Source organism: Astyanax mexicanus, chromosome 2 (assembly GCF_023375975.1).
Source record: "Astyanax mexicanus isolate ESR-SI-001 chromosome 2, AstMex3_surface, whole genome shotgun sequence".
Classification (NCBI taxonomy): Eukaryota; Metazoa; Chordata; class Actinopteri; order Characiformes; family Acestrorhamphidae; genus Astyanax; species Astyanax mexicanus.
The window spans coordinates 55,975,952-56,002,242 of NC_064409.1; the positions used below are offsets into that span (position 1 = coordinate 55,975,952).

Genomic DNA, 26,291 nt, shown 5'->3' on the forward strand with positions numbered 1-26,291 from the left:
TAATGTTCTTAATAAAGTGCTTTGTGAGTATACAGTAGACAAAGGAGGATTTATAAGCAACCAGTCAGATGAGCATCTTTTACCTCAGCTATGGAGCAGAGCTACACATAATGAGTTTCTGGAAGAAATGCAGACACTCCATAATTCAAAATGGAAAGAATCTGGTGCAGCAGGAAAAGTATTTATACCTTCATCACTTGTAAGCATCTATGAATCCTAAAAATCTGAACACTTCAGCAAAACTTAACTCCAACATTAAATCTACCTTTTTGTTTCATCTCTTTGCAAAGCGCAGCTCATGAATCATCAGTGACATGTGATATAAATTCATAAACTCCACAACAGCGGGAATGCATACAAACAACAGGATATGCAGGAGTAGTAGCTGCTGACTCAGAGCCCAGAAGTCCCTCTCTCTCTAGTTTTCAGCTGTTCCTGCAGTAATTTTATACACACCTCAGTGAAGAACACTGAGAGAATGACCAGGCTGATCCAGTGGATGATGCCAGCAAACTGGAACGCATTGGTAACTGAGGAGACAAAACAGACAGAAGGATATAAAGTTCTTTAAGCTAATATACATAGTGGCTCAATATATATGAACAATATTCATAAAAAATAAATGCTAAAATACAATAAATACAATACAACATATTGTGTGTAAATACATCAAAAGAAAACAGTCCCAAAAAGTTCATAATGGACATTCACTAAACATGGGCAATATCTAAAAGTAATTATCATAAAAAAATTATTGGTAAAATAGATATAGATATTTACCTTATTAATTTTATGAATAATTACTACAAATAAAAAATATATTCTCTCTCTCTTTTGTCACTGATTTTTTTTTTTGCCCCTTCTGAGAAAAATCATCAAGGCCTGCCCAAGCTGGTTGACCAAGATAGGATGTGTTTTCGTTTGAGTTTGATGGTTTAGCTGTTCTATTATCTGACCAAGCCAAACAATCAGTATGTCAAAGCTAGTTAAGCACAATTAAGAGTGAAACCAAGCTGGTACACCAACTTGATTAGCATGACCAACAAGACTACAGTGGTCAACCTGTAGCACCAAACAGACCAAGCTTGCTAACCAGTGCACAGCATTAGCCCCGTGACCTCATTGGTCAACCAGTATGACAAGCAAGACCACAATGTTTCACCAGCTTGACCACCAAGACCACAATTGTGCACCAGCATGCGCAGACTCATTAGACTGAGGATATTCTTATTCTCCACAACAAGTTATTCAAGGTACCAAAATAGAAACTGCTACTGTCAAATGTAGTTTATGAATGTTTTATAAGTGCACAAAATCTAAAGTAGTGTACAGCACTACCAGCACTACCTTGATTTTTCTCACATTCATTATCATCATTAAATGTCAGTTGACAACGTCATTGGTATGATTTACATTTCTAAGGCACTGCTGCAGGAAAATATGGTGTTGAGGAACTGCATTATAATTTGGATCCTGTTGCAAAGGAAGTTTCACAATCAGAATACAAAGGCGGCCGATAAACTACATTGTAATTATCACTAATTCATGCCCTCCCAGGTAGGTGACGTATTTCAGCATGTCTAGAGTCATTCCAGTGCGGCTGAGTTCATATTAAGGGCATTTCCCCACTCAGGGCCTCAAAAGTGACACTTATACTGTAGACACAAATTTCCTACACGTAGCTTTATGTCACATTCAGACGACATGAAAGGCTCTATTTCCCATTACACCAGCCATCTAAACTGAAAGCATGTCAGGTATTTATGCTATTCAGATCCACCCGTCCACTCCCACAGGGCCAGCCACGTTTGCTCTTGCAGCAGTTTACCTCTGCCTGCCTATCTATTTATCAGCCCAATTATGGATAATCACTGTGCTGCATTCAGCTGTCACCCTGCCATCTCCCCCCTTCCCTTCATGCACCACCTCCTAGCCCATCTGTCTTTGTTTGTCTCATTCACTGATCTGTCCATCAGTCCATTCATCTCCCTGCATCCATTAATCCAGACGGCCGCGTTGCTGTCCCTGCATCTACTCCTCTGCTAATCTCTGGCTCCGCATTTGTCTTCCTCTCCCGCCTCTCTCTTTCTCCCTCTGTCTATCAGGACTCCTAAAAGGCCAGACAGGACGTGGAGATAGAGGCTGACTTATGGCCGCTGTCATCTCTCTCGTAGCCTGTGTGCTGTGCTTTTGTGCTGTGGGGGTGACTGCCCCACTTATTATGAAGGAGAGCATCTATCTAGTGTCAGATCATGTAGATTAGCTCAGCTTCTTGTGCCATGAGGGAGAATGCCACATAGGCAAGAGCCTCTGCCGTGTTTTCAAAGGAGAACGCAGCGAGAGCTGAGCTCAACCCATCAGTGGCGCAGGAAAGAACATTTATAGGAAAGAAAAATGAGTTCATGGTTCTAATCAAATCCATCAGAAAAGCTTAATCTACAGTGCTTTCTAAAAGTGAACTTTTTACCTAATGTATGGTATGTATTGTAGCTACAGTGTAGGTTACAAAGACAAAACCAAACCAGTACACATTATTACAAAACAAATTTTTGGTATTTTAAAATGATATGTCCAATCTGCTGCCTTTTCTCATTTTTATGATACATCTTTGCATTTATTTCTCATTTCAGCAGACATCAAACTCATTTCTTTTTTTTTACAGAACAGAAACTATCAAGTGTTTTCTTAACACAGGCTTACCAGACAGCATTTCTTGATGGTAGTAAACCCTTGGGAGTGTTAAGTTTACAAATGCTAAAACCACAGTTATGTACAGAGGCCACAGTTCTCTACGTTTGCATGCCTGACAGTAAGTAAAGGCCATAGTCTCAAGCTAATCAGGTACTCACACTGCAGCAGCTTGGTGTCGATAAGCAGCTCCAGGCTTAGCAAGACCACCACCAGGATAACACAGGCCACCAGGAAGCAGTTAAAGCCCGCACTCAATAAACACACCTGCCACAGCGCTGCCCTCCGCCCACAACATGGCTTCAGCCAGTTGGACCTAAGAAAGAAAAGAGAGAGAAAGAGAAAGGAGAGACAGGGTAAAGTCTAATAACCACTTGACATATATACACTATATGTCTAAATGTTTGTGTCCACTCTTCCTAATAAATGCATTGTAATTGTGCTATAGTGCAATATCAAACATTTGATAGCGTTGTATATTTAAAAACTGTGTCTACAGTTACTTATATATTTGTATTGCCTACCCATTACACAACCAATTTATTTCCTCCTAGTGAGGGCATTAAAGTGTTAAACTAGTACAAACAGCTAAAGTTTGCTTCATCTTGGTCTTGGTCTTGGTCTGCTAACTGCAATTTCTTGTCGACATCAGCAGCCGGAGTCCAATAGAGCACAATTGGCCTTTATCTCTCAGGGGTGAGTAGATAGCACTCTCTCCACACATCACTTCTAAGATGAAGTTGGTCAGCACAGGCATCTGTTAGCTGATGTATCAAGATGCACTTTAAAAGGGTACCCTGGATACCGAGTGATGCTACATCTGCAGCAGTTAAAAAAAAGAAGAAATATATAAACTACCTAGAAACATTCTGCCATCTTCTTATAGTCTTCTTCTGCTTTATTGGCATATATTCTTTTATTTTTTTAGCATGCTAGAAAGCTGATTAGAGAAGCTGAGTCTGAGACTTTGTATCTGAGAGCTTCAATCATTGAGCTTTAAAATACTCAATTCACCATTAACTGTATGGCTTTTGGAGATCAGTCCATCTCATACACACCTGATATTTATAAAAACACTGTTTAAACAGGAGTGCCCAAACTAAACTTCTAGATTTCATTTATTCTATATACAAGCACACCCAAAAATGTGTCCTTTTTATAACAAATGGCACCAGAGTGAAATGTAATTAATATCAATCAATTATTAGACACTTATTTTACAATGACAATATTTCTTCCTCTAATAAATGACTAACTGTCATTCTGTGTTTATTTGTAATCCTCTGACTTAGTCGAGCATTAAACTTTTTGCAGGCCCATGTGCTGAGCAGGATTTTGAGTGATTAATCACTTACGCTCTCTTCATCTTTCTCCCAGCCTCCTTCCACCACCTCTCCTCCCTCCTTTATTCCCTTCCTCTCTCCTATAAAGACTGACTAATTGAATTGCCCTGTTGATGGCCTTATTCGCTCCTGTGCTCTCTGTATTCCTGTCACTCTCCAGCTTCCTCATCCCCCCTCTCTCTCTTTTCATTTCTCTCTCTCTATCTGACTCCCCCCCATTTCTGCCGTCTGCTCCTGTACCAGTGCCATCAACAATCTCCGTCTTGGCACTTAACAAGAGTGCAGGGATATTCATTATCAGGAACATATGTTATTATCTGCATTCTATAATCATAGGAATGCTTTGGCGAGTTTGTCCAGGCAAAAAATGCATCCAAGAGCTTTCTGGACTGTGTCCCACAGCAATGACTCCCTTTCAATTAAACACTGACTATATGCCCGATGCAATAATTCAGACTGTTCGTACTGAAATTCTGGAGGACAGTCATTTGCGTAGTATTTTCCAGTGTCAGCTCCAAGCTCGTGCAGTGCATCCCGTCCCAAGGGAGCGGATCCTGATCTTGGCAGGACAGGACCGGCCCATTTGTGGAGCTACTATAACCTCATCCTGCGTCCCTGTCCACACACGCAAACACATACACACACACACACACACCATCTGGAAGCCACAGGCTCCATCTCTCACACGCAGCCAAAAAGATGATTGCTTAACAGCATGGCAGTGCCTACATTTGATTAGCCAGACAATGTTTACAATGCTTTAGGCTTTGCCCTTGCACGGCACGAGCGAGAAGGGCAGAGGAAACACTGGTGTGGTGTGTGGCTGAGAGGTGACATCTGGTTATAACACCTTAGCACTTCATAACGCTTCGTCCTCCACAAAGTGCATTCTCCAGCTCCCCTGGGAGTCTGGCAATGTAGCCCTGCCCTCTGATCAGCTGATGCAGCACTGCATTAGTACAGCAAGTCTAGTTTAAAGTACCATATATACCACAATTTTTAAAAAAGGCTGAAAAGACTGTAGTGAAATCTATAGCAGAGACTGCAGTGCAGGGTTGTTTAAGGCCCAAAGGTAATAAATATGGAAACACTTTTCCTTACCATTCTCTACCATCCAACAGCAGAGGACCAGCACAATAACTAAAACATGAATGAATGTCACTGTCCATTTTTTTAAATCCCAGTTCTAATTAACTACATAAAACAAGAACACAGTGACATTGATGCAAAGCACCAAAAGGTATGCAAGTACTAATAGTGCCCAGTTGTGGACAGCCCTGCTAAACATAGTTGTAAGTCAGGTCTATGAGGTGATTCCCATTTAAAGGTCACTGGCTAAAGGGATGATTTAGGTCACTGAAAACTAAGGTAGGCTAAAGTTTAATTAGCGTTGTTATCCTTAATAAAATTAACTTAATTTAGCTGTTTTTGTAATTAGAAGAAAACTGATTTAAACAATTTTTTTTATTACAATCAGAGCCACCTCCATAATAATACAATGTCATGCCAGCGTTACCTCAGGGAAAGGCTTGGAAATGCATGTGTACAGATGTCCATGAAGTGGAGCTCAAAGTACAATTTGTATTTACGGCAGTGGTGTAAAGGTGAATTTCTAAGATACAAGTTCTCACATAATGCTGTTTTAATTAATTATAAAAAATATATAATTGACTTCAGCAGTAAATATCTGTATTTGTATGAGACTACAACTCAGCAACCCTGGGGATCCCTAGTTGTGGTATGAGTTTCCCGGTGTCAGATAAGATTAGCAGTTTATCAAACAAACAAATTAACAAAAACATTAAAAGCGGGAAAAGCATCAGTGAGAATTCTAGAGTTGTAATGGCAAATCCTGCCCTGTAACATTGTCCACTCTGTCCCTTAAGTCCAACAGTGTGACTGAGAGTGTGTGTCTCGCCGGGATTTATAGCCAATAAATCATAGCAAATAGAAGCATACACGTCAGTGTTGAGCAGCAGAGCAGGCAGGCGAGCTGATTTAGCCTGGGACCCATGTTCCTCAGGAGGGTCCCAGCAGCGCAGCGACACAAAGCAAGTCTATGAAACCTCAAACAGAGCTGTCAAAAAGCTGTGGGCCTCATGATAGCAGGTGAATAAGCCTCTAAATTGACCCTGAAGCTTCAAATGTCACGAGGAATGCTGCCCAGATAACATTTTAGGAGTGCACTAATGCAGAACGGTCTGGGGAAAAAATGCCTGACAAAGTGTTCTTGCATGGTATTAGATGGTATCCTGGACATGCAGGAAATTCCAAATTACAGTGAAACCGCTAATTTCTAATGCCAACAGTCAGGCTTCCGCATAGCCAAATACCAATAAGTATTGCTCATCATCAGGAAAGTGTAAAATTATCTTATGACAGCAGTTTTAGTTATTATTCAGTTCAGCTGTGGCTGGATCAAAACAAGACACTTTTCAAAGATCATACACTTTACTGTACATCTTGTACATTTGCACCCCTGGACACTTTGTCACTTTACTGTACATCCTGTACTTTTGCACTCCTGGACACTACACTACGCACCTTACTTAAATACAATACTTGCACAGGTTTATGTTTAATATTGTCATATCTGCTGATACCTTCTATACTTAAATTATTATTTTACTGCACTACCTCATATCTATGACTGATTACTTTCACACTTTGTATAGTTTTTTTGTATTTATATATTTATGTATATATTTTTAAGTCTCAGTTTATAATTTTATAGTTTAGAGTCTTATATTCCTCACTGTGCTCTTTTATTTTATTTTATAATACTTATTGTTTGTTTCTACTGTGTACTGTTTGTTTCGACTGTGTTGTGTAACTGCTACTGGCTGCTAAATTTCCTTCGGGATCAATAAAGTATCTATCTATCTATCTATCTATCTACATTAAAGCATATTCCATTAGAAAATGCCTGTGCCTTGTATGAGTGAGAAAGAGAGAGAGAGAGGGTTATGAGTTCAGTTAAACTGCATGGACAAGAGGACAAGTGTCCAATTCCGACAGGAACTTTGGTGTGGGATTCTATCCCTCCCTCCATCTGTATCTCTCGCTCTGCTGACTCCACCCAAGGTGACCTTGACGTATGAGAGTAGTGGAGTAGGGAAAAGGAGCCTCCTGTGAGCTCCAACTGCAGTGCCTGTCTGAGTCATGAACTACAAACACATAAACATGCACAACACCCACTAACTAAAACACAACCACAGAAATGTGCACTATATTTGCAATTATCCTAATTTTCTAGTTACTATGTGAATAAATGAATCAGTATGACCCCAGTGACCTTAGCACATATATCAGCTACACAGCAGCTGATACCTAACTGCATAAGAAACACAGACTGACCTTTGCACTGTAAACAGTACAATTAATAAATTATTAAAATGAACAGATACCATGAATTAAAAAAAGAAAACAAGCATATAATGCAAATTATAAGAAAACCTTATTTCAGTTATCTCAAGTTAGTTTCATTAAAAGTTCTCCTAACTCACAATTTTAGTTCTGTCTCTCAATTTGGACAACAATATATTTTAAATGACAGAAGTGCAATATATTTTCTGTTCTAACTCATAATAAATATAATGTGTCATAACATATTAGAGAAAAATGCTAGGTTTAAGTACTGGAATCTTCTGACAGGACTTATTCAGCCAGTATGTTCTTTTTTAATTGTCTATTATAACTGGAAATCTGCTTGTGTATTAGCCTCTGATCTCGTCTGCCTAAAAATCTCCATGACCAGAGACAGGTAAACTAAAGAGTAAAACACAAGTAAACATTAGCAATGCATTTGTCAGATGGAGACAACCTAGAGCCTAGAAGGAACGATGTTGACTAATTTTCTCTTAAACAGGTAAGCACTGAGCTTCAGACACATCACAACCACTAGTATGGATGGGCATTAAAGTACTTTCAATATTTGGTGCTGCAATTCATACTCAGTTGTCTGTGTGCAGCTAGGTTTTTAAGGCAACAAGTATTGAAACAACTGCTGATTGCTACAACACGCTAATCAGAACTGCTATTGGCCAAAACAGATGAGCAGATGCCCCTCAGCTGTTTACTACCTTGGCAGCATCCAGCATCACAGAAATAAGTGACAGAGATCTTGAAAACATCCGCATTGGAGTCTTATGTAAGAGGTGTTGTCTTGTAAGTGAGGTGGACCACTTTGTGTCATCACAGAAGGCATTATCAACCACAGTGGACAGTGAGGTGGGTGGTAATGATCACGACTGGTAGTGTCTGGTTAGAATTGTCTTTGTGAACAGATAAGTGACTCTGGCAGAAATCATATTCACATTCAATGCAGGAGACCCCACACGCATCTCCTGTAGGTCAGTGCACCATTCTTTAGCTTCCATGGGACATACCATTAGTAATAGGACACAATACACATTACTAGTTCCTGTTCCATGGCTTATGGCCTGTGCCAATGTAAATACAAAGCCTTAAATAAATAAACAAGCATACAGTAATACATAAGAGCCAAAAGCCTACATATTAGCTAGGAGTTTAGATAAGGTAAATAAAATATTTTCTACAATGAAATGGTTGCTTTATGAGATAATGTCAAGCTGACAAAAGCAATCAGTAAAGCTCCAAATCTTAATGGATATAAATCCTGCAATGTAAGAGAACAGGCTTTTATAGGGAAAAAATGAAAGGCTGAAAACAGGATACGTCTGAAGAAGCAATGAATGGCTGAATTGGGTGAGAGACAGCAGCACTGGAATGCAATAAAGTACGTGTCGGAATGTATACAGTTTCATAATTCATTTAAACTGGTTCCCTTCAGCAAAGCGAAAAAGGTATTAATTTAATAAAGGCATTAAAAAGTCTGGGCAAGGAGGTGGAGGAAATGTGGGGTGATGGATTATAGAGAGAAGGGCAACTTCATTTGGGGCGAACACCGTTAAACTCCTGCCTGGTGCAGTATTTATGGGGAGGTAAAGCTGTGATTGGAGAGAGAGAGAGACAGAGAGAGAGAGAGGGAGAAAGAGAGAGAGATGGCTTGGCAGGTCACTCTGATCTGGGAACAGCAGGCTTTCTGCCACAGAGATGAATGCTCTCATCTGGGGCCTGGAGGATGAGACTATATAAAGTGAAGTCATTAGGTCTCAGTCATCACAGACGGCTAAAGTAAGAGTGTCGCAGACATTCAGCAAAGCAAGGGCTTTGTTATGGAAGTGGGACGCTGATGATGCAGATACAGAAACTGTTAGTGCAACAAAAATAACTTGTGACTTTGAAAAAGTCTTAAAGGGTGAAGAGACTTACACCACTGTAAACAAACATCATCTAGGTAAATGTAAAGTGTATTTTTCAGTATGTTGCACACGTGCGTAGAAAAAAACACCAACCATTGTTTATTACGTATGCAAACACAATCTTTAAATACAACCTGTTTCCCACCTTTTTATGCATTCAACTTAGCTCTCAACACTCTTCATCTGTTTTGGATTTTGCCATATAAACAAATAAGGGCAAATGCTGCTCTATTACAAATATATAATGCTCTGTTTGGATTAAGGATGTGTAAATGTATAGAGCCCAAATGGGAAGTAGTGTGTAATTTTGACTGACCTTCTTCCTTTTTTATGGAGATTTGAAAATATTTTTGAATATCTGGATTTGTAAGGACAAGGTCTCAGTTTTAAAACATTAAAAGAGGCCCTTGGTAAATTCTTGGCTATTTTCTATATGCAGTAAACATGGTAAATCAAGCCATCCTTGATAAAGTAACTATTTACAGAACATTTATTTACTTTTGTCAAGTCAGATTAGTCACAAGTTCTGCATCTCTGTTTGGTCAACAATACATTTCAAGTTTAGCAAATTTAAAAAAGGAGTGGTGTATTCTTAGTGAAATTACACTATATAAAAACACGGTTCTGAGTAAAATTTCCCTTTTTGATTTCTTTTGGATACAGAAATGTACATGGTTTCACAGCTTCTGAGTGGTACAAGCGTTTCAACTGCCTGCACATCAAGAGACAGGCACTCATGATCAGCAATATAAGAACAGGAAGAAATCTGTAAACAATTAAGAGAAGGAAAATACAACTACTGTACTAAAATCAGTTTCAGCTGCAGCACATGCTAAATGCCACAATGTAAAAACTAGCAGTTCAAAGTAAGATGCAGAACTTTTGACCAAACCAAGCTTGTTTAACACTTCGGAACTCTGTAACTTAAGCAATTTAAGTTGGCCTGCTTTCATGTGTTTTAAAGTAAAGCACATTTTGACCTGAAAATGTACATAACGGACACATACTTGTTCACATACACTGCAGTACAAATGTTATGGATGCACGGCATGAGGAAATGACTGGGTCAGTGTGGACAGGTTCATAAAGACATCAGAGTCAGCAGCAGCGCTGATTTGCTGGGGAAGGATTGAACGCTTGCAGACAGGCAAGCAGAGGAGGCAGAATTAAACCATGAAACTGCAATCGATAGCAGCCAGGAGCTATTGCTGTCATACATGGCTCTCCTTCACACTTCCCCCACCCCAACTCACACTGAGGAGAAGGAACAGAAGCAAAGCACCAAAACGTGTGAGCTGTGTGTCATATCATGTTATACACAGAGATGCTGTTACAATTAACACTTTCTGTATGTCAGCAAAACTGAAGCTGATTAGCTTAGAACGCTAAAATTGTTCTTTCGTACAAATCAGAACAGAATTGATAGACTGGCAATTTCTAGATCAATAATTGGTAATTATTTATAGGCCTCAACTTCAAAAGGGTTTAGCATGGATATTAACTCAGAACTTGGCCATTCAATCAGTGTGAGGTTTCTGAAACAGAATGGATGAGGAGGCCTTGAGCTGCTCTCACAGAAAATTGCTTTGAGAAAAAGTAATCAAGGAGGAAAAACCTATACCAACCTGCCAAGTCACTCATATTACTCTTATTTCTCATTGTTGTTCAAGCCACCACATTTTATGAACTTCGTCACACGTTAGGATTTAAACTCTGAAGAAAAGCTTTACACACAATGGCAGACCTCTCCAATCGCAAGAGTCAAGAAAGGAATGTACTTTGTGTGGGCAATTGATTGAGATCTCAGTTGCACATTTTACACCAGGCCTGAAGTCTGCTCTCTGAAAAAACCCAACTACTCATACATATAGCAGTGACAGTATTACTGCTGATTGGAAAAGCTCAATCACACTATAAGTCTGTGAAAAATAGATTAAATTAGTTCCATCTGCAGCTGTGGCCCACACCATCACTGCCCCAGCAAAGCTATTAACTCTCCCTGCACTTCCATACGAATAAAGTGTAAAAGAAACTTTGGCATTTTGAAAAGTCACAGGGCATTCATGAGATATTTCCAAGTGCACTGATAAGCATTTATTTAGTGCAGCCAGGACTTCCTAATCTAAACTGATAACAAGAAAATACAATGGCTTTATATAGTAGATAGGTAGGATAATTCACATTATCCATCAAGAAAAGAACTTGATACTTCAGTCTGGAAAGCAGTTGGTGAGTTTTGTAGGCTCTATGCTGTGCATCAACATGTTTTAAAAAGCACTATGCCCACACTGAATAAGAGTAAAACAGTGTCAAATGCTTTTAAGACATAGTTGCATTGCATGAATTCATAAAGCAGCCCTGTTTGTAGCCTGATACAAATACATGTTATAGCTGTTTAAAGGAGGAAGCACCTTTAACCTGACGAATTAGAATTAAGCTGTTATATCAGAGAAATTCAGAAAATACATATTAGATATGAATTCAATAAAACCGACCCCCCCCCCCCCCCCCCCAAAAAAAAAGGTGTCTTCCTTTTCAGAAACCCAAATCACCCTAGTATAAGCAAATATTTAACTATGCACTATCAGTTTCGGTATTAGACATAAAAAAAATTATCATGTCCTCTCTAATTGAAACAATGCTGGTTGATCAACATCATAAACCAACTGGCTTCTCAGCATAGGGCATGCTTTTGTCTAAATAATTACCTTTTTAGCCACCTTGACAATCAAATAACAGTTTAGACTGAAACAGCCTTTTTATAGTGAGGTGAATGAGTTTTTACTAGGTTTTCATAGCATGTGTATATTAGCATTAACCTTAGCCTAAGAACTCCCCTTAGCACTGCCGACTGGCCAATAATGTCTATTAATGGCACCTTAGAACTTGAATGTGATTAAAATAGCCGATACCAGACACTGAAATATCCCTGGATCGGCCTGATCCTGAGTTACTGGATTGGATCATGACATCCCAAATGTTTATGTGCTCAACACTGAGTGAGACATGCTTCTAATATACCATAAAGAGCTTGTACATATTTGGTCATCCTAGCTCTTTAAAATAGTTGTGTACCATGTAATGAATGTATGATGATCAACAAAAGACATAGTAAAGTCATAGTAAAACTTGCTAAATATTTTTTTACTTTTCTGAGAACACATTGTAACCACACCAAACTTTTCATCAAAATTAAAGCTTCATCTCCCTCTTCTACTTGTGAACACAAGTGTGTTATTGCTTAAAGGTTTTGTAGAGTAGGCATATTTCAATATGTTTTAAGCGAGAACAAAAATAAACAAAAACTAAGCAGGGGCATTTCAAGGTGTATAAACCACTGTATACAAGGGACAGTTAAATAACAACTGACCGCAACCACTGCAAGTGAGACCAGAAGCTGGTCTCAGTTAATCATTACAGGATGACATCAACGAACAGCTGTTTCAGCACATATTTTCAAAGTTGCGGGTCATAGAGAGAGGAGAATAAACAATGACAAATGCTGCGTCAGGCCCTGCATCATAACCCACTTACAAACCTCAACACTTCAGCAGGCACAGAGAGATGGAAAACCAACTAAGCACTAAATATATGCTGAATGGTGCTTCTACTACTGTTATCCAAGCTAATCAATTCTACATTTGAGAGATTCCTTATGAGATGCGCCACTACACACCATTAATCTCACAAATATTATGAGAAAAAAATTGAAGAAGTGTTTATTGAAGACAACAAAAAACACACATGTACCACAGGACTGTGAAAAAATGAGTTATACTCTAATGGTCATAAACAGGGGATATGAAGGAGAAATCCTCTTAGATCTGTGAGATGAAAATACAACCTGCTCTGCTAGCAAAACCCAGATTGATGACCACTCTGATTCTGGACTAAGGGTTAGAGTGGTAAAGCATATCCCAGCTGGTTTGGAAAGAAGCTGTCCTTGTACAAAGATTCTGGAGAGCCTATCAGATCAGCACAAGGCAGGCAAGGAGGCAGAATTTAGCATAACTAGCTAACGTAAGATCAATGACCCACGCCCTTCTATAAACCAATCAATGTCAAGTATAGGCAGATGCAGATCACACTGATTATAACGACCAGTTCTTCAGTTTGCTCACTAAACAGCATTGTGAAACCAAAACTTACCAAACCAAATATACACAATATCACATAAGCATTGAACTTGGTTTGCAGTGGTCCAGACTTTCAAATGTAAAAAAGCACCCTAAGGTTTCGATTTTCATTATGCATTTATTAAGGTTCAGGTTTGGGTATAAAGTGCAGTCTGAAGACCACCATACGCTGACCAGGCACTAAGAAACTAAACTGCTCCCATAAATCCCCCTACCTCTAATTTAATAAACTCAGCAGTTCAATACCCCTCTCTCTTATAGAGCACTCTCCACCCATGGAATGCCACAGAGCCCAGTGCCAGAAAGGAGCTTAGAATTCAGGTGTGCTCTTTGAGAGGGAAATTGGCTTTTAATTCACAGAAAATGGAGATAGATCTGGCCTGCATCTGCCCAGCAGTTGACAAGCTGTTTCCCATTAAGAGTTTTTTGCTTTCTTTGCCAGGGCACATCCCTCTCGCTCTCAGCTAGAAAAGCAATCTCAGTCTTTGCATGTCTGTGAATATTAACACACACACACCTTGCCCAAAATGTCACCCCTTCCGAGCGTCCAGATGAGGCATGGGTGCTGAATGACTGAACTTACTTTAGCAGCTGAGACATAACTCCACTCAGCCAGTCCTCAGGCAAGAAGAAACACATTAGCCAAGAAAAATATGTACTATATACAATAAATAACAACATTCTATCTACCTAAAAAATGGTGACTTTTAAAAGAAACATGTAATGAAATTTTATTCCAAGTAAATTTGGACCACCGCTACTGGCCCATTCATCATAAAATGTTCACACTATGTAAAGGGCAGCCAATGTTTTCAAGTGGTATAAGAAACTAAAAAAAATAAAAATAGGGGGGATGCCCAGACGCAATTGCCCCCAGACAACATGCCACTGGAGTATATATATATATTCATTCATTCATATTCATTTGCACTATATGTGGTAGGCACACTTGTATTAGTAAATCCAGCTGCATTAAAGTGCACCTATTGCTGGCACAGGTGATTAAATCCACAAACAGCTTCTACAAACTCCATTATGTTCTGAGGGAGCTAATCTTTTCTCTAAGTGTAGAACGTGCTTTTAATCAGCATTTTTAAACCAGAAGCAGCATCCTTGAATGTAAATCAGAATGTTTCTATGATAGTCTAGAAGTATAAAAGTCTTTCACCTACTCTATATATCCCTGCATTTAAGTAAAAGAGAGTAAAACACTGGTTTGATGTTTTTATTTTACAATGTTAAACAGTCCCATACTGCACTGCAGTAATTTAAATGACTTTGTTCGAGAAAATGCTGCAGAAAAAGGAATGCAGAGAGAACTGCAGATTGTGGGCAGTGCACATTTATGTCACCTCTACAACAGAACTAATGTTGATTAAGTTAAATACAGACAATACACACATTTAATTAAAATATATATTAGAACATTAGTACACCACTATACATCAGTGATATACACCAATAGTAAAAAGTTGGATCTCTAAATCACTGAAGAGGAACTTACACTTCCAAAAAATAAACATAATCGTAAGTACAGTCTATGACTACAATTTTAACTTGGTGTTCATTATACTGGAGAAATGCATTTTCTAAGAAAATACAGAATGATTGTGCAGCTTAAGTAACTCCCAAGTGGTTGCTAAGGTGTTACAAGGTTGTTATGGGTCTTATAAGTGTTTGCAATGCTGCTCCACTTGCCTTAATTTTAAACAGTCACAACATAAATTTGTGTGCTCTAAACTCTCTGGCTGCAGGACATTTAGGAACCCTTTTATGTAGACCATATATCTATCTAAATAATACATATCATATGAATTATGAAATATAGAAGTAATAGCTGCCTTCCTTCACTGTTTTGAGCTTGTTTCCCTCCTCTCTTTTGAAAAAGTAAGTGCTGATTGTGGCATGCCAGAAAGGTCAAGCTTCTGCTAATGGGTATTAACCCAGGCGTCAGATCAGCAGGCCAAAGCCATCTTCTCACTAACACAGCCTTAATGTATCAGCTTAAAGGAGAAAAGTGACAGCGATGCTAGATAATCTGGATAGACTAACCTACAGACCATTAAAAGCCATTAAAAAGATGTGTGTTAAAATCCATATGTCATTCAAAAAGACATACACTGTATGTGCTGTCTTTCAAAATATTACAATAAGTAGGGGTGTGTTTAAAAAATCGATTATTCGATTTAAATCGATCCTCATTTGAATGATCCGATATCGATTTATATAAACCCGAGATCGATCTTTATAACTAGCCCCTTTTCCCCGTGTATGCGTAGCTTTAACGTCTCGCGTAGATCTCGCGAGACCATCCTTTTTTTCCGAGCAGCGCGCTCTGGCTGGGGTGATCAGTTAAGCATGGCTGAAGCAGGAGTGCAGGCGCCCAAGAACCTGAAGGCAGACGTGTGGTTGCATTTTGGATTCAGAAGCTATGGCGGTAGGGAAGAGCTGGATAAAAGCAAAGCTGTGTGTAAACTGTGCAACAAGGAGCTGAAATATTGTGGAAATACCACAAATCTGAGAAATCATCTAACGCGACACCATCCTGATACTCAGAAAACGGCAGAACCCACACAAACTCCACTAGAGAAAGCATTTGCGATGAAACTACCTTCAAGTTCTCCTCGTGCTAAAAAAATATCTGAAGCTCTGGTAACATTTATATGTAAGGACATACAGTTCATAAGTGAGTGTTCATAATATAAACTAATATTTTAATAATGAAATTTGAGTGTTCCTTGTATAATTACATTTCATATTCAAACTACAATTTTTATGGTAACTGAAATTTCCCTAAATTAATCGATGTTGAATCGAGAATCGAATCGAAAATCGATTTGAAAATCGAATCGAGACCTTGTGAATCGGAATCGAATCGAACTGGGAAATCAGTGATGATACCCACCCCTAACAATAAGTAATTTAATAATTTAAACAATTTAATACTGTTATTTTGGCTGTTGTACTTTACATTCAAATGTGAAAAACAGACCAATAGAAATGCTCCAAAATTATATGTAATATTTTTTCCCATTGACTTTCAAATAGTGTTGCACCAATACTGTATCTGTATCGGCGCCAAAAATGGCCATTATATACAGTACCGTAATCTGCAACAGAGAACTGATACCGTGGAGCAGATACTGATGCGCATATGCACTACTAGATGACACTTGACTGAAGCCAGCAGCATGTCTGTGTCGTGGGACTATTATACTTTCCTACCTGCATGTGATAAATTATTTTAGCAAATTAAATTTTTTTCAGAAATCTAAAACTTATTATTTAACCAGTAAATGCTTTCCATTCAAGGGTATTATATACTATTTGGGATAAAGAATACTGCCCTTACCAAAATAAACCCTACAAAAAAAACACACTAGAAATATAGTACACTGTAAATATAGTAAGTTATAAATACAGTATTTAAAGTGAGTTTGTATCGGTCTCAGTTTTTGCAGATACTTAAAATACTGGTATCGGAATCAGAAAGGAAAAAGTTGTATCAGTGCATTCCTAATTAAAAGTTAAGAAGCTTTTTCTTCTTTCAAGTTACCATTTTGTAGATATGACAGCAATTAGATACTTTATTTAACAGATATTTACATAAACACCCTTTAATCTGATATTGTCCATGTTTACACCATGACATGACGTAAAGCATGTGTTTCTACTCTATTACTTGTAGACAAGTATATTCTGAACTACAACACTGCCCTAAATGTCATTTCTTTGATATTTCTAGTTTCTAGAGCCATTAGTGTCAATTTAAATATTATATCAAATTTCCCATAATCTGGTAAACCATACGATTCTCACGTGCCTATCCACGAGTTACTAAAAACAGTCAGGCTGGTCAGAGAGAAGGAGCAGAAGGCACTGATAGAGCTGGACAATCACACACATCCTGCTGTCATAGCATGTTCTGGTAGGGGAGCCTCTTTGCCAAAACAGACTATTAATAACCTCCACACTGCCGGTTTTACCCCAGCACTGAATCGGCAGGCTCTGCAAGTGCCCCCTGAAGACAGCAAAAACAACAACCTTTCCACACTTCCACCCACGCGTGCTGATCACCAGACCACTTTAGGCACATTACCAGACCACAGCCCTAGCAGAGCTTCTAGTTTCATGGCAACACAGTACCATGTAAATATGTGATGATCTTTGAATAGATTTTGGATCAATGAACTTTCAGACCTTCTCAAAGTTTCATACCGGTAAGGTAAAATCCATAAATTCGGAGAGAGAGCTTAGATAACATACAAATGTAACATATGGCAGCACTTTTACATTATTATTCATTTTTGAGGATGCACCAAATATCAGCCACTGAACAAATATAGAAAAAAAAGCCTACATTTTTTGTTTTCAGCCAAAGACTGTATAAAACATGGACACTGTGGTTTCACCATTCAGCATCCCAACATGCAGTGCCCAAGCTTAACATGCAGCACCCAACCTGTGGTGGCTTCACTTTCACACATGTTGAACTGTTTGTCTTTAAAACATTTTATAGTTACTGGCCAAAAATTCTTAAAATGCTATAGCATAGTGTCTATTACTTATCAAACTTCAGATCAGTTTCAGGTTTACAGCAGGGTAAAATATTTAGAAGAATAGACATATGCATTATTATTCATGATGGTTATCAGGAGAAAATGAGACTTCCTACAAATTCTTACCCATATTTTTGAAAATATGCAGTAGAGAAAAGAATACCAACATAACAAATGTGAAGTGAAGCCTTCAAATTATTTCATCAGCTCTGAAGTGAACTGTACAAACAATTACTTATCATTTAATCACATTCCAAAACTGATCAACCAGTGCCTTTATCAAGTTCTCGGCTTACTTGACAGAAAGTACGACGAATTGACCTGATGCAACTTGTAGTTTTGATAAAGAAGTCAAATGACTATATACTTCACATAACCTAAATTACATAATTTGAAATTCAAAAAATCAAACAGAGTAATATCTGTTTTAGTTGTGCTCACGTTTATTTTTAATTAACAATATATAACTCAATACCCTAGTGTATTCTTTTTCTACAGGTTACTTTGATGTGTTTCTTCCATATTCTCCTTCTTCTATGGCATTAAAATGTAGCACAACTTTCCTGAAACTGTTTTACGTCTAGGCCTAGGAAACTACTTGACTTACAAAGTTGTTTTGTATAGAACAGGCATCACTAATAGGCGGACCTGGGTCCGGGTCGTTGTCCAATCCGGACCCAAACCGATAAATTACTGAGAAAGATTTAATTCTGACCGTGTTCATTTAAAGCGGCGGAACGTTTATTGTCTTTATGGTTTACGTGCTTTACAGCGCAGTAAACTTACAGACCAATCACGTGTGCTGTAAAATCAAACGCTCTCCTCTGCCAATCAGATCTGTGCAGATGGGAGCGCCCGGAGCCACACAGGCGAAGCAGGCGGTGAGAAATCGGAGAATAAAGCGAGAAAAGCTAATACAGATGGTGGTAAAAAAAAAAAACATTAAAATACTACATTTATAAAACATACTAACAGTAATGTAGCCGCGCGGTGTTACTTGGAGGAATTAAAGAGAAACAACCGAGACAATAGTGCAAAATAGTCCACTTTACTCCACCTGATCAGAACTCCTCAGCAAGAAAAAAAAAACTCCCTCACTCGCAGGCGCGCTCTCTTTACTCCCAAAACAACCCTACCTCAAAACTAAGGCAACCCCCAGAGGACAAAACATTGGCAACTTCCCCCATCAGTTTTACCCACAACATAATAAAGTCTGATACAGTAATAATATTAAATAAAATAAAACTACTGTTTTACTGTCTTAAAGTTCAGCAAACATTTCTCCATATATTGTACGATTTATCATTTATGTAATTATTATCATGACAAGCAGGCCTAAATCTGATATAAATCAAATTTTTTTTGAAACAAAGTAAACACACGGTTTCACATTATGAGACTCGATATGTTAAATTATTGAGGGTGTTTCCATTTATTTTATGATAGGTTGATAATGTAATTATTGTGACAGGCCTATTTAAAACAATATATATTGTTGAGATATACTAGTATGTGTAATTTGTTTTGTCTTTCAGTTGTTGATAAAACACTTACAGAACTACTATAGGCTTCTTCAGTAAACAGAATAAAACACTGAATTATAACACAAGTTAACATTGGCGACGGTCCGGACCTTAGCCTGATGAAATTTTCTCTAACTGGACCAAACTGAATTCTAATTAAATACCCCTGCTATAGAACATTGTGTTTGTTGCATATTACAATGATTATACAAATTAGGATTGTTTGTCTAAATGTATGTTTTTGTCCACACCTGAGTGAAAGCAAAATAAATGTGTTAAAAGTGTGCTATTCAGCTACTAAAACATTAACAACACTTAAGATGTAGATCATGCATATGCAAACCTAAATAGTGGGAGAGCCTGGAATCAAAATAAGATCTACGCTGAGCTGTATTGTGAAGGTAACACACAATATATGACCTAGCTCCAACTTTGACTATAAATAACGTCATGTTCCTTCATGAATAAACCTATTTAAAGCTGAATGCCAGTCAATGACAGTAAATTTTTTTATATGCATGCTGCAGTTGGAGTGAAAGCTCTGTCACTGCTAGGAAGCTATTTTTATCCTGATTTCACAATGGCAATTATTTTGTGTTATTTTGTTGTTTTAAAAGTGCATAGCTGCACTTTAAACTCTATGAGAGACAGAGAGAAACTCAAATTCAAAAAGTCAGGGTTTAAAGAGATACTACTACAGTACTAATAATAGAGGCTCAGTCCTCTCACTAGAATACACAGTTAAACTATTATTAGATCCCATTATTAGCCACTTACTGCAAGAAATTTTAATCTAACTTGGGTATCATTCCACTCATGCTGTGTATGTGAGTCACGAGAACACCCCTGCGTGAGTACATTCTTTCTTTCTGCAGTGGCGTTCAGAAACAAAAATACATCAGCCCACACATTTCTCTCATGAAAGTATCATGACTAGTTTCTCTTGGACTTGAAAATCAGGAATTCTGAACTAGAAAGTTCATCCTGTGTATACACAGAATACAGCTTCAATCACTTTACAGCTACTGGTTAACTAAAGGTTAACTACCAATAAGAAAGAAAATAGTGCAACAAAAGAGAATTTTCTACTGAATTAGTCTGACATATTCTTAGCACCCTGTGTTTATGGAGACCTGGCCTCCTCAGTCACCGGACCTAAACCCAATCGAGATGGTTTGGGGTGAGCTGGACCACAGAGTGAAGGCAAAGGGGCCAACAAGTGCTGAACACCTCTGGGAACTCCTTCAAGACTGTTGGAAAACCAGTTTTGGGTGACTGAGTATATATATAAAAATTAGGGGGGGTCACGATTCTCTAAATCCTCGATTCGATTTTATTTCCGATTTTAGGGTCACGATTCGATTCTCGATTTTCTTTTTTTTTTTACAGCAGAGAGGCCTATGCCAGTTTTAGATTAGTATTTGGTCAGTCATTGGTTTGATTCATCAAATTTACAATATCTTATTTCAAAAGGTGGGCTTGATATAAGTGATGCAAAGTGATACAAGTAATCTGTAATACACCACATTAGGCACTAATGGTCAAATTTAAATAATTTAATTAAGATATATATGTAATGCCATCTAGTGGCTTTTTTTGGTAGCTGCAGTGTGCACTTTTAAAACAGCAATAAAAAAACAAAATAAATAATAAAAAAATCAGGAACAGTCATGTACAAATTAATAGAACAATTAGAGCCTTAACAAACTGAACTCTATCCTACCATAACGTTTAAACATGAAAAATAAGACTTTTTCGGGCCCTGAGAATGACAATTTTTTTTCTTTAACAAAGATATATTATTAACTTTATCTGAGAGAAAGATGCTCCTTAAGGTACCAAAACTATTAACATATTTGAGGCTAGACAAAACAACTGTTATTTTTATATTTTCAAGTTTTTCTTTAAGAAGATGGAGAAAGGGCTGCTCTTTGAGCAGTCACAATGTCCGCGTCGCCTACAGTGTTCTGCGCCATTTGCGTAACGTGCTGCACCATTTGCGTAGTGTGCTGCGCCATTTGCGTAGTGTGCTGCGCCATTTGCGTAACGTGCTGCACCATTTGCGTAACGTGCTGCACCATTTGCGTAGTGTGCTGCGCCATTTGCGTAGTGTGCTGCGCCATTTGCGTAACGTGCTGCACCATTTGCGTAGTGTGCTGCGCCATTTGCGTAGCACACGCGCGTGCTTGCGTAGCTTAGAGGGAGGGATTGTCAATCATCATTTTGACTTTGAGGCTCGAGACCATGACATAATTTCGATCTTCGATTTTCAAGAGCACCAGCAGCTCCCGCTGCTCCAGCCTCAGCTCCAGCTCCAGCACCAGCAGCTTCAGCTGCTCCTGCCCCAGCTCCAGCACCTGCTGCCCCAGCTCCAGCTCCAGCACCTGCTGCCCCAGCTCCAGCACCTGCTGCCCCAGCTCCAGCACCTGCTGCTCCAGCACCAGCAGCTCCCGCTGCTTCAGCTCCAGCACCAGCAGCTCCTGCTGCTCCAGCCTCAGCTCCAGCACCAGCAGCTCCCACTGCTCCAGCACCAGCAGCTCCCGCTGCTCCAGCACTAGCAGCTCCCGCTGCTTCAGCTCCAGCACCAGCAGCTCCCGTTGCTTCAGCTCCAGCACCAGCAGCTCCCGCTGCTTCAGCTGCAGCACCAGCAGCTCCCGCTGCTCCAGCCTCAGCTCCAGCACCAGCAGCTCCCGCTGCTTCAGCACCAGCAGCTCCCGCTGCTTCAGCTCCAGCACCAGCAGCTCCTGCTGCTTCAGCTCCAGCACCAGCAGCTCCCGCTGCTCCAGCCTCAGCTCCAGCACCAGCAGTGCCTGCCGCCCACTTGGTCCCCACTGCTCCAGACCCTGTGCCCGCGGCTCCGGCCGCCTCTGACCCTGTGCCCGCGGCTCCGGCCGCCTCTGACCCTGTGCCCGCGGCTCCGGCCGCCTCTGACCCTGTGCCCGCGGCTCCGGCCGTCTCTGACCCTGTGCCTGCTCCCGGAACTTTGTACACCCCCAGACCAGCTACCAGGCCAACCCCCAGAACTGTGCCCAGGCTGGTCTCACAGACCTCAAGAACTTTTGCCAGTCCTGGGCATCCTATTTTGTTTGTACCCATGTCTCTCCCTGTCCTGGTCCCCGTGTCTGTGTTTGTTCTTGTTCCCGTCCCTGGTGGTTTTTCTGTTCCCGTCCCTGTCACCATATTTGTGTCAGTCCCAGTAAGTGTATTTGTCCCGGTTCCCTCGTCCTGTCTTGTCCAGTCCCAGTTTGTCCAGCCCAAGTCCTCTGTCCAGTCTAAGCCACTTGTCCAGTCTATGTTCTCGTCCCCAGTCCAGTCTCTGTCCCAGTCTAACGTCCAGCCCCCTGTCCAGTCTTTCGTCCAGTCTCCGTCCCCTGTCCAGTCTTTGTTCATGTCCCCTGCCCTGTCTGCATCCCTGCCCAATGTACAGCCCTCTGTCCAGTCTCAGTTCTCGTCCCCTGTCCAGTCTCTGTTTTTCCCACCTCCCCAGTCTCCATTCCAGTCCCAGTATGTATCCCCTGTCCAGTCTCAGTCCCCTGTCCAGTCGTCTGTCCAGTCTCAGTTCTCGTCCAAAGTCCAGTCTCCTGTTATGTCAATAGTTCCACCGTCGTAGTTCTGTCTCGTCTTGTTCTCTGTTCCCTCTCTCTCGGTGCCTCTGGTAGTGGCGCCGTTGAGGGGGGGTGATGTTACACCTCAGCCCATGTCTGTCCTGTGTTTTTCCCTCTTTTGGTTTTCTGTGCTCCTGCCCTGTTTTCCTGTCTTGTGTTTCCAGCCATGTGCTTTTTTGAGCACATGGCATTGTTTTGTTATTGTTCTGTCTCCGCCCTAGCCCTGCCCTAGCCCTGCCCAAGCCATTAGTGTTGTCACCTTGTGTCTCATTTGTAACTCCGCCCCCTCATTACTTCCACAGGTGTCCCTAGTGTGTGCCTGTGTATAAATACCTCATGTGATCCATTGTTCTCTGTCGCGCTTTTTGTTTGACCGTGTCCTGTTAATCTTTCCAGATCGTGTTTTAATGTTTTGTTTAGCCTCAGACCTGTTGTGTTTTTTGTCTTCAGTTTTCCAGGTTTGCTTTATGTAGTTAGTTTCTTTGTTATTTTGGCCTGTTTGTTTCAGTCTTTTAGTTTATCTTCTGGTGTATAGTGTTTGTTTCAGTAACCTTTTTCTTTATAGTTCTTCCTTAGTGTTTTGTTAGTTTATTTTGTAAATATGGAGAATAAACCTGACTTGCGCTTACATCCTGCCTCCTCCATGTTACACTTACTCAATGTGCCTTTTTGCTATTTTAAGACAACGCTTTTCAAAATACCACACCTGTGAGCACGACCACCATAAGCACTATAAATAGACACAATTCTGTGGAGATAAATCCTTAAGATCCAATTTGACTTAATTAAATAATTAGGGTAAACCTGGAACCAGTGAAGAACACTGGTTGTCAAATGTGAAACTGACTTAATACTGATTTAGATCATTTTACCTTCTTTTGTAACAATTTGTAAGAATTGTCTTGAGGTATACTGAGTATTACAGAATCACAGTACTGTGATATCATCATTTTGTGGGCAACCCTATACACCAGCACCTGAATCCCAAAGCACTTGTCAAGACAGCTGCATCTTCATCGACTTTGGTTAAAATGCTGCTGTAATGATAACATAATGATAACATTACACAGTGTGTTATCTTACAATGTTGTAGCCGTGACCCTCCTTAAGTAAATTCTATCCCAGTGATTAAATATTTTCCTGTTATAAGCATTTTAAGTTTAATGTCTAGAATAATGTCTAGTTGTAATAACACTTTTGATAATCAATTTCAGGTGCAATGAGTTGCAATGAAAAATACACTGCATGTCTAATAAAGGTCACTAACTGCATTTAACTAAGGAAGTAAATAAGAGCCTCCCATCGGATGACTAGTGCATGAGTGATTATGTTTCAGCTGACAAATTATTTAACCATAATTGATGCAGTGAGTAGTTTTAATTTTTAAACAACCATGTGGAGAGACACATCCTGTGGTCATGGAAAAGAAGTGGATTTTTTTTTAATTGAGTGCACACAAACACACACACATGCACAAGTACCCCTTTTAAATAACTGACAAATTAATTGTTAGATTAATCAGCTTACTGAAACAATATATTGTTCAATATCAGTAGGTGCATCCATAATATATTATATTCATTCTTTATATCGGCTTGCCTCTTGCCCTGCTGCTCAAAATAAATTAATAAATAAAAAAATAACCCAAACATACACACACTTAGGGCAGAGTGTGTCCACAGGCCATCTGTCTTATACCCCAACCACACACACACTTACAAAAGAATACCTAGGCAGGCGTGGCCAGTGGATGCTCTGACGCTTGCCATAATTAAGCTTATGGTGTTTGTCTACTTTCTCTGCATGGAGCAGAGCACCGCACAGTGCCCGTCCGGCGTGAGTCACACTCTACCCAGACGGGACAGCAGTGACTGCCGCCAGCAGCCAAAAAACCCGCTCCAAAAAGGCCCAGGCCTTCCACACTCGCAGCACGAAAAATGGCAACAATACATAACAGCATATAACCTCCCCACACCCCGCCCCCCACTACAGAACAAAAACATGCATACTGTACCTAACACTTCCCAGGTAGCATGGTGCTAAACACTCACAGTGTTAGGTGAGAAAAATGACATTCTGTCTTACACAGCTTTGAGTAATTATGGTAGAGATAAGATCACATATACAGTGCTGTGAAAAAGTATTTTTCCCCCCAGATTTCTTCTGGTTTTTTTTATACTTACATTTTTCAGATTAACAAACACATTTAAAATATCAGACAAAGATAAGATAAGTAAATATAAAAATCATTTTTTAAATTATAATTTTATTTATTAAAAGAAAAAAAAATCTATCCAAAGAACGTGGCCGCCTAAACCTAATATCTTGATTGAGGCAACAACTGCAATCAACCTTTTGTGATAACTGACAATGAGTCTTTCACATCTCTGTGGAGGAATTTTGGCTCACTCATCTTTGCAGAATTGTTTTAATTCAGCCACATTGGAGGGTGTTCGCATCTCAATCAGACTTTGACTAGACTACTTCAAAGTCTTCACTTCAAATCATTCTCCTGCTGAGTACGCCTGAGCTTAAGGTCACAAACTGATGGGCAGATATTCTCCTTCAGGAATTTCTGGTAGAAAGCTGGATTCATGGTTCCATCATTTACAGCAAGGCTTCCAGGTCCTAGAGCAGCAAAGCTGCCCCAGACCATCACCCTACCACCACCATGTTCAACTTTCAGTATGATGGTCTTTTTTGTTTTATGCCAGAAAATGGGACAGATAATGGGACAAATTCCTTTTAAAAAGTTACACTTTTATCTTGTCAGCCCACAGAATATTTTCCCAAAATCCTGGGGATCATCAAGATGTTTAATTGTAAATGTAAGATGGGCCGTTGTGTTCTTTTTGGTCAGCAGTGGTTTTTGCCATGGATACCATTTCGGCCAGTCTTTTTCTTATTATTAAATCATTAAAACTAACCGTAACGGAGGCAAGTGAAACCTGCAGTTGTTTAGATGTTATTCTGGGCTCTTTTGAGACCTCCTGGATGAGTTGTTCATGCCCTTTTGGAGTATTTTTGGTTCACTCCTTGGAAGGTTCACTCACCTGTTCTTGGTTTTTTTCAGATTGTAGCACAATGTTTTTTTTTGTTTAGATCTTTTATTCTGCTTCATGTTGTCAGACAAGTGATTGCTTGATTCTTTG

The 26,291-nt window shown here is 39.6% G+C and overlaps 1 protein-coding gene across 1 annotated transcript in view; it reads right to left on the bottom strand.

Annotated features, from left to right (window-relative positions):
- Positions 1–26,291, bottom strand: part of tmem266 (transmembrane protein 266) — a 71,467-nt gene that overhangs the window by 17,300 nt on the left and 27,876 nt on the right. The window contains exons 5-6 of the mRNA XM_007246511.4: positions 2,850–3,004; positions 457–530 (exon numbers count right to left, since the gene is read on the bottom strand). Coding sequence (XP_007246573.3) covers positions 457–530; positions 2,850–3,004 — 229 coding nt within the window. The remainder of the gene's footprint in view (positions 1–456; positions 531–2,849; positions 3,005–26,291) is intronic.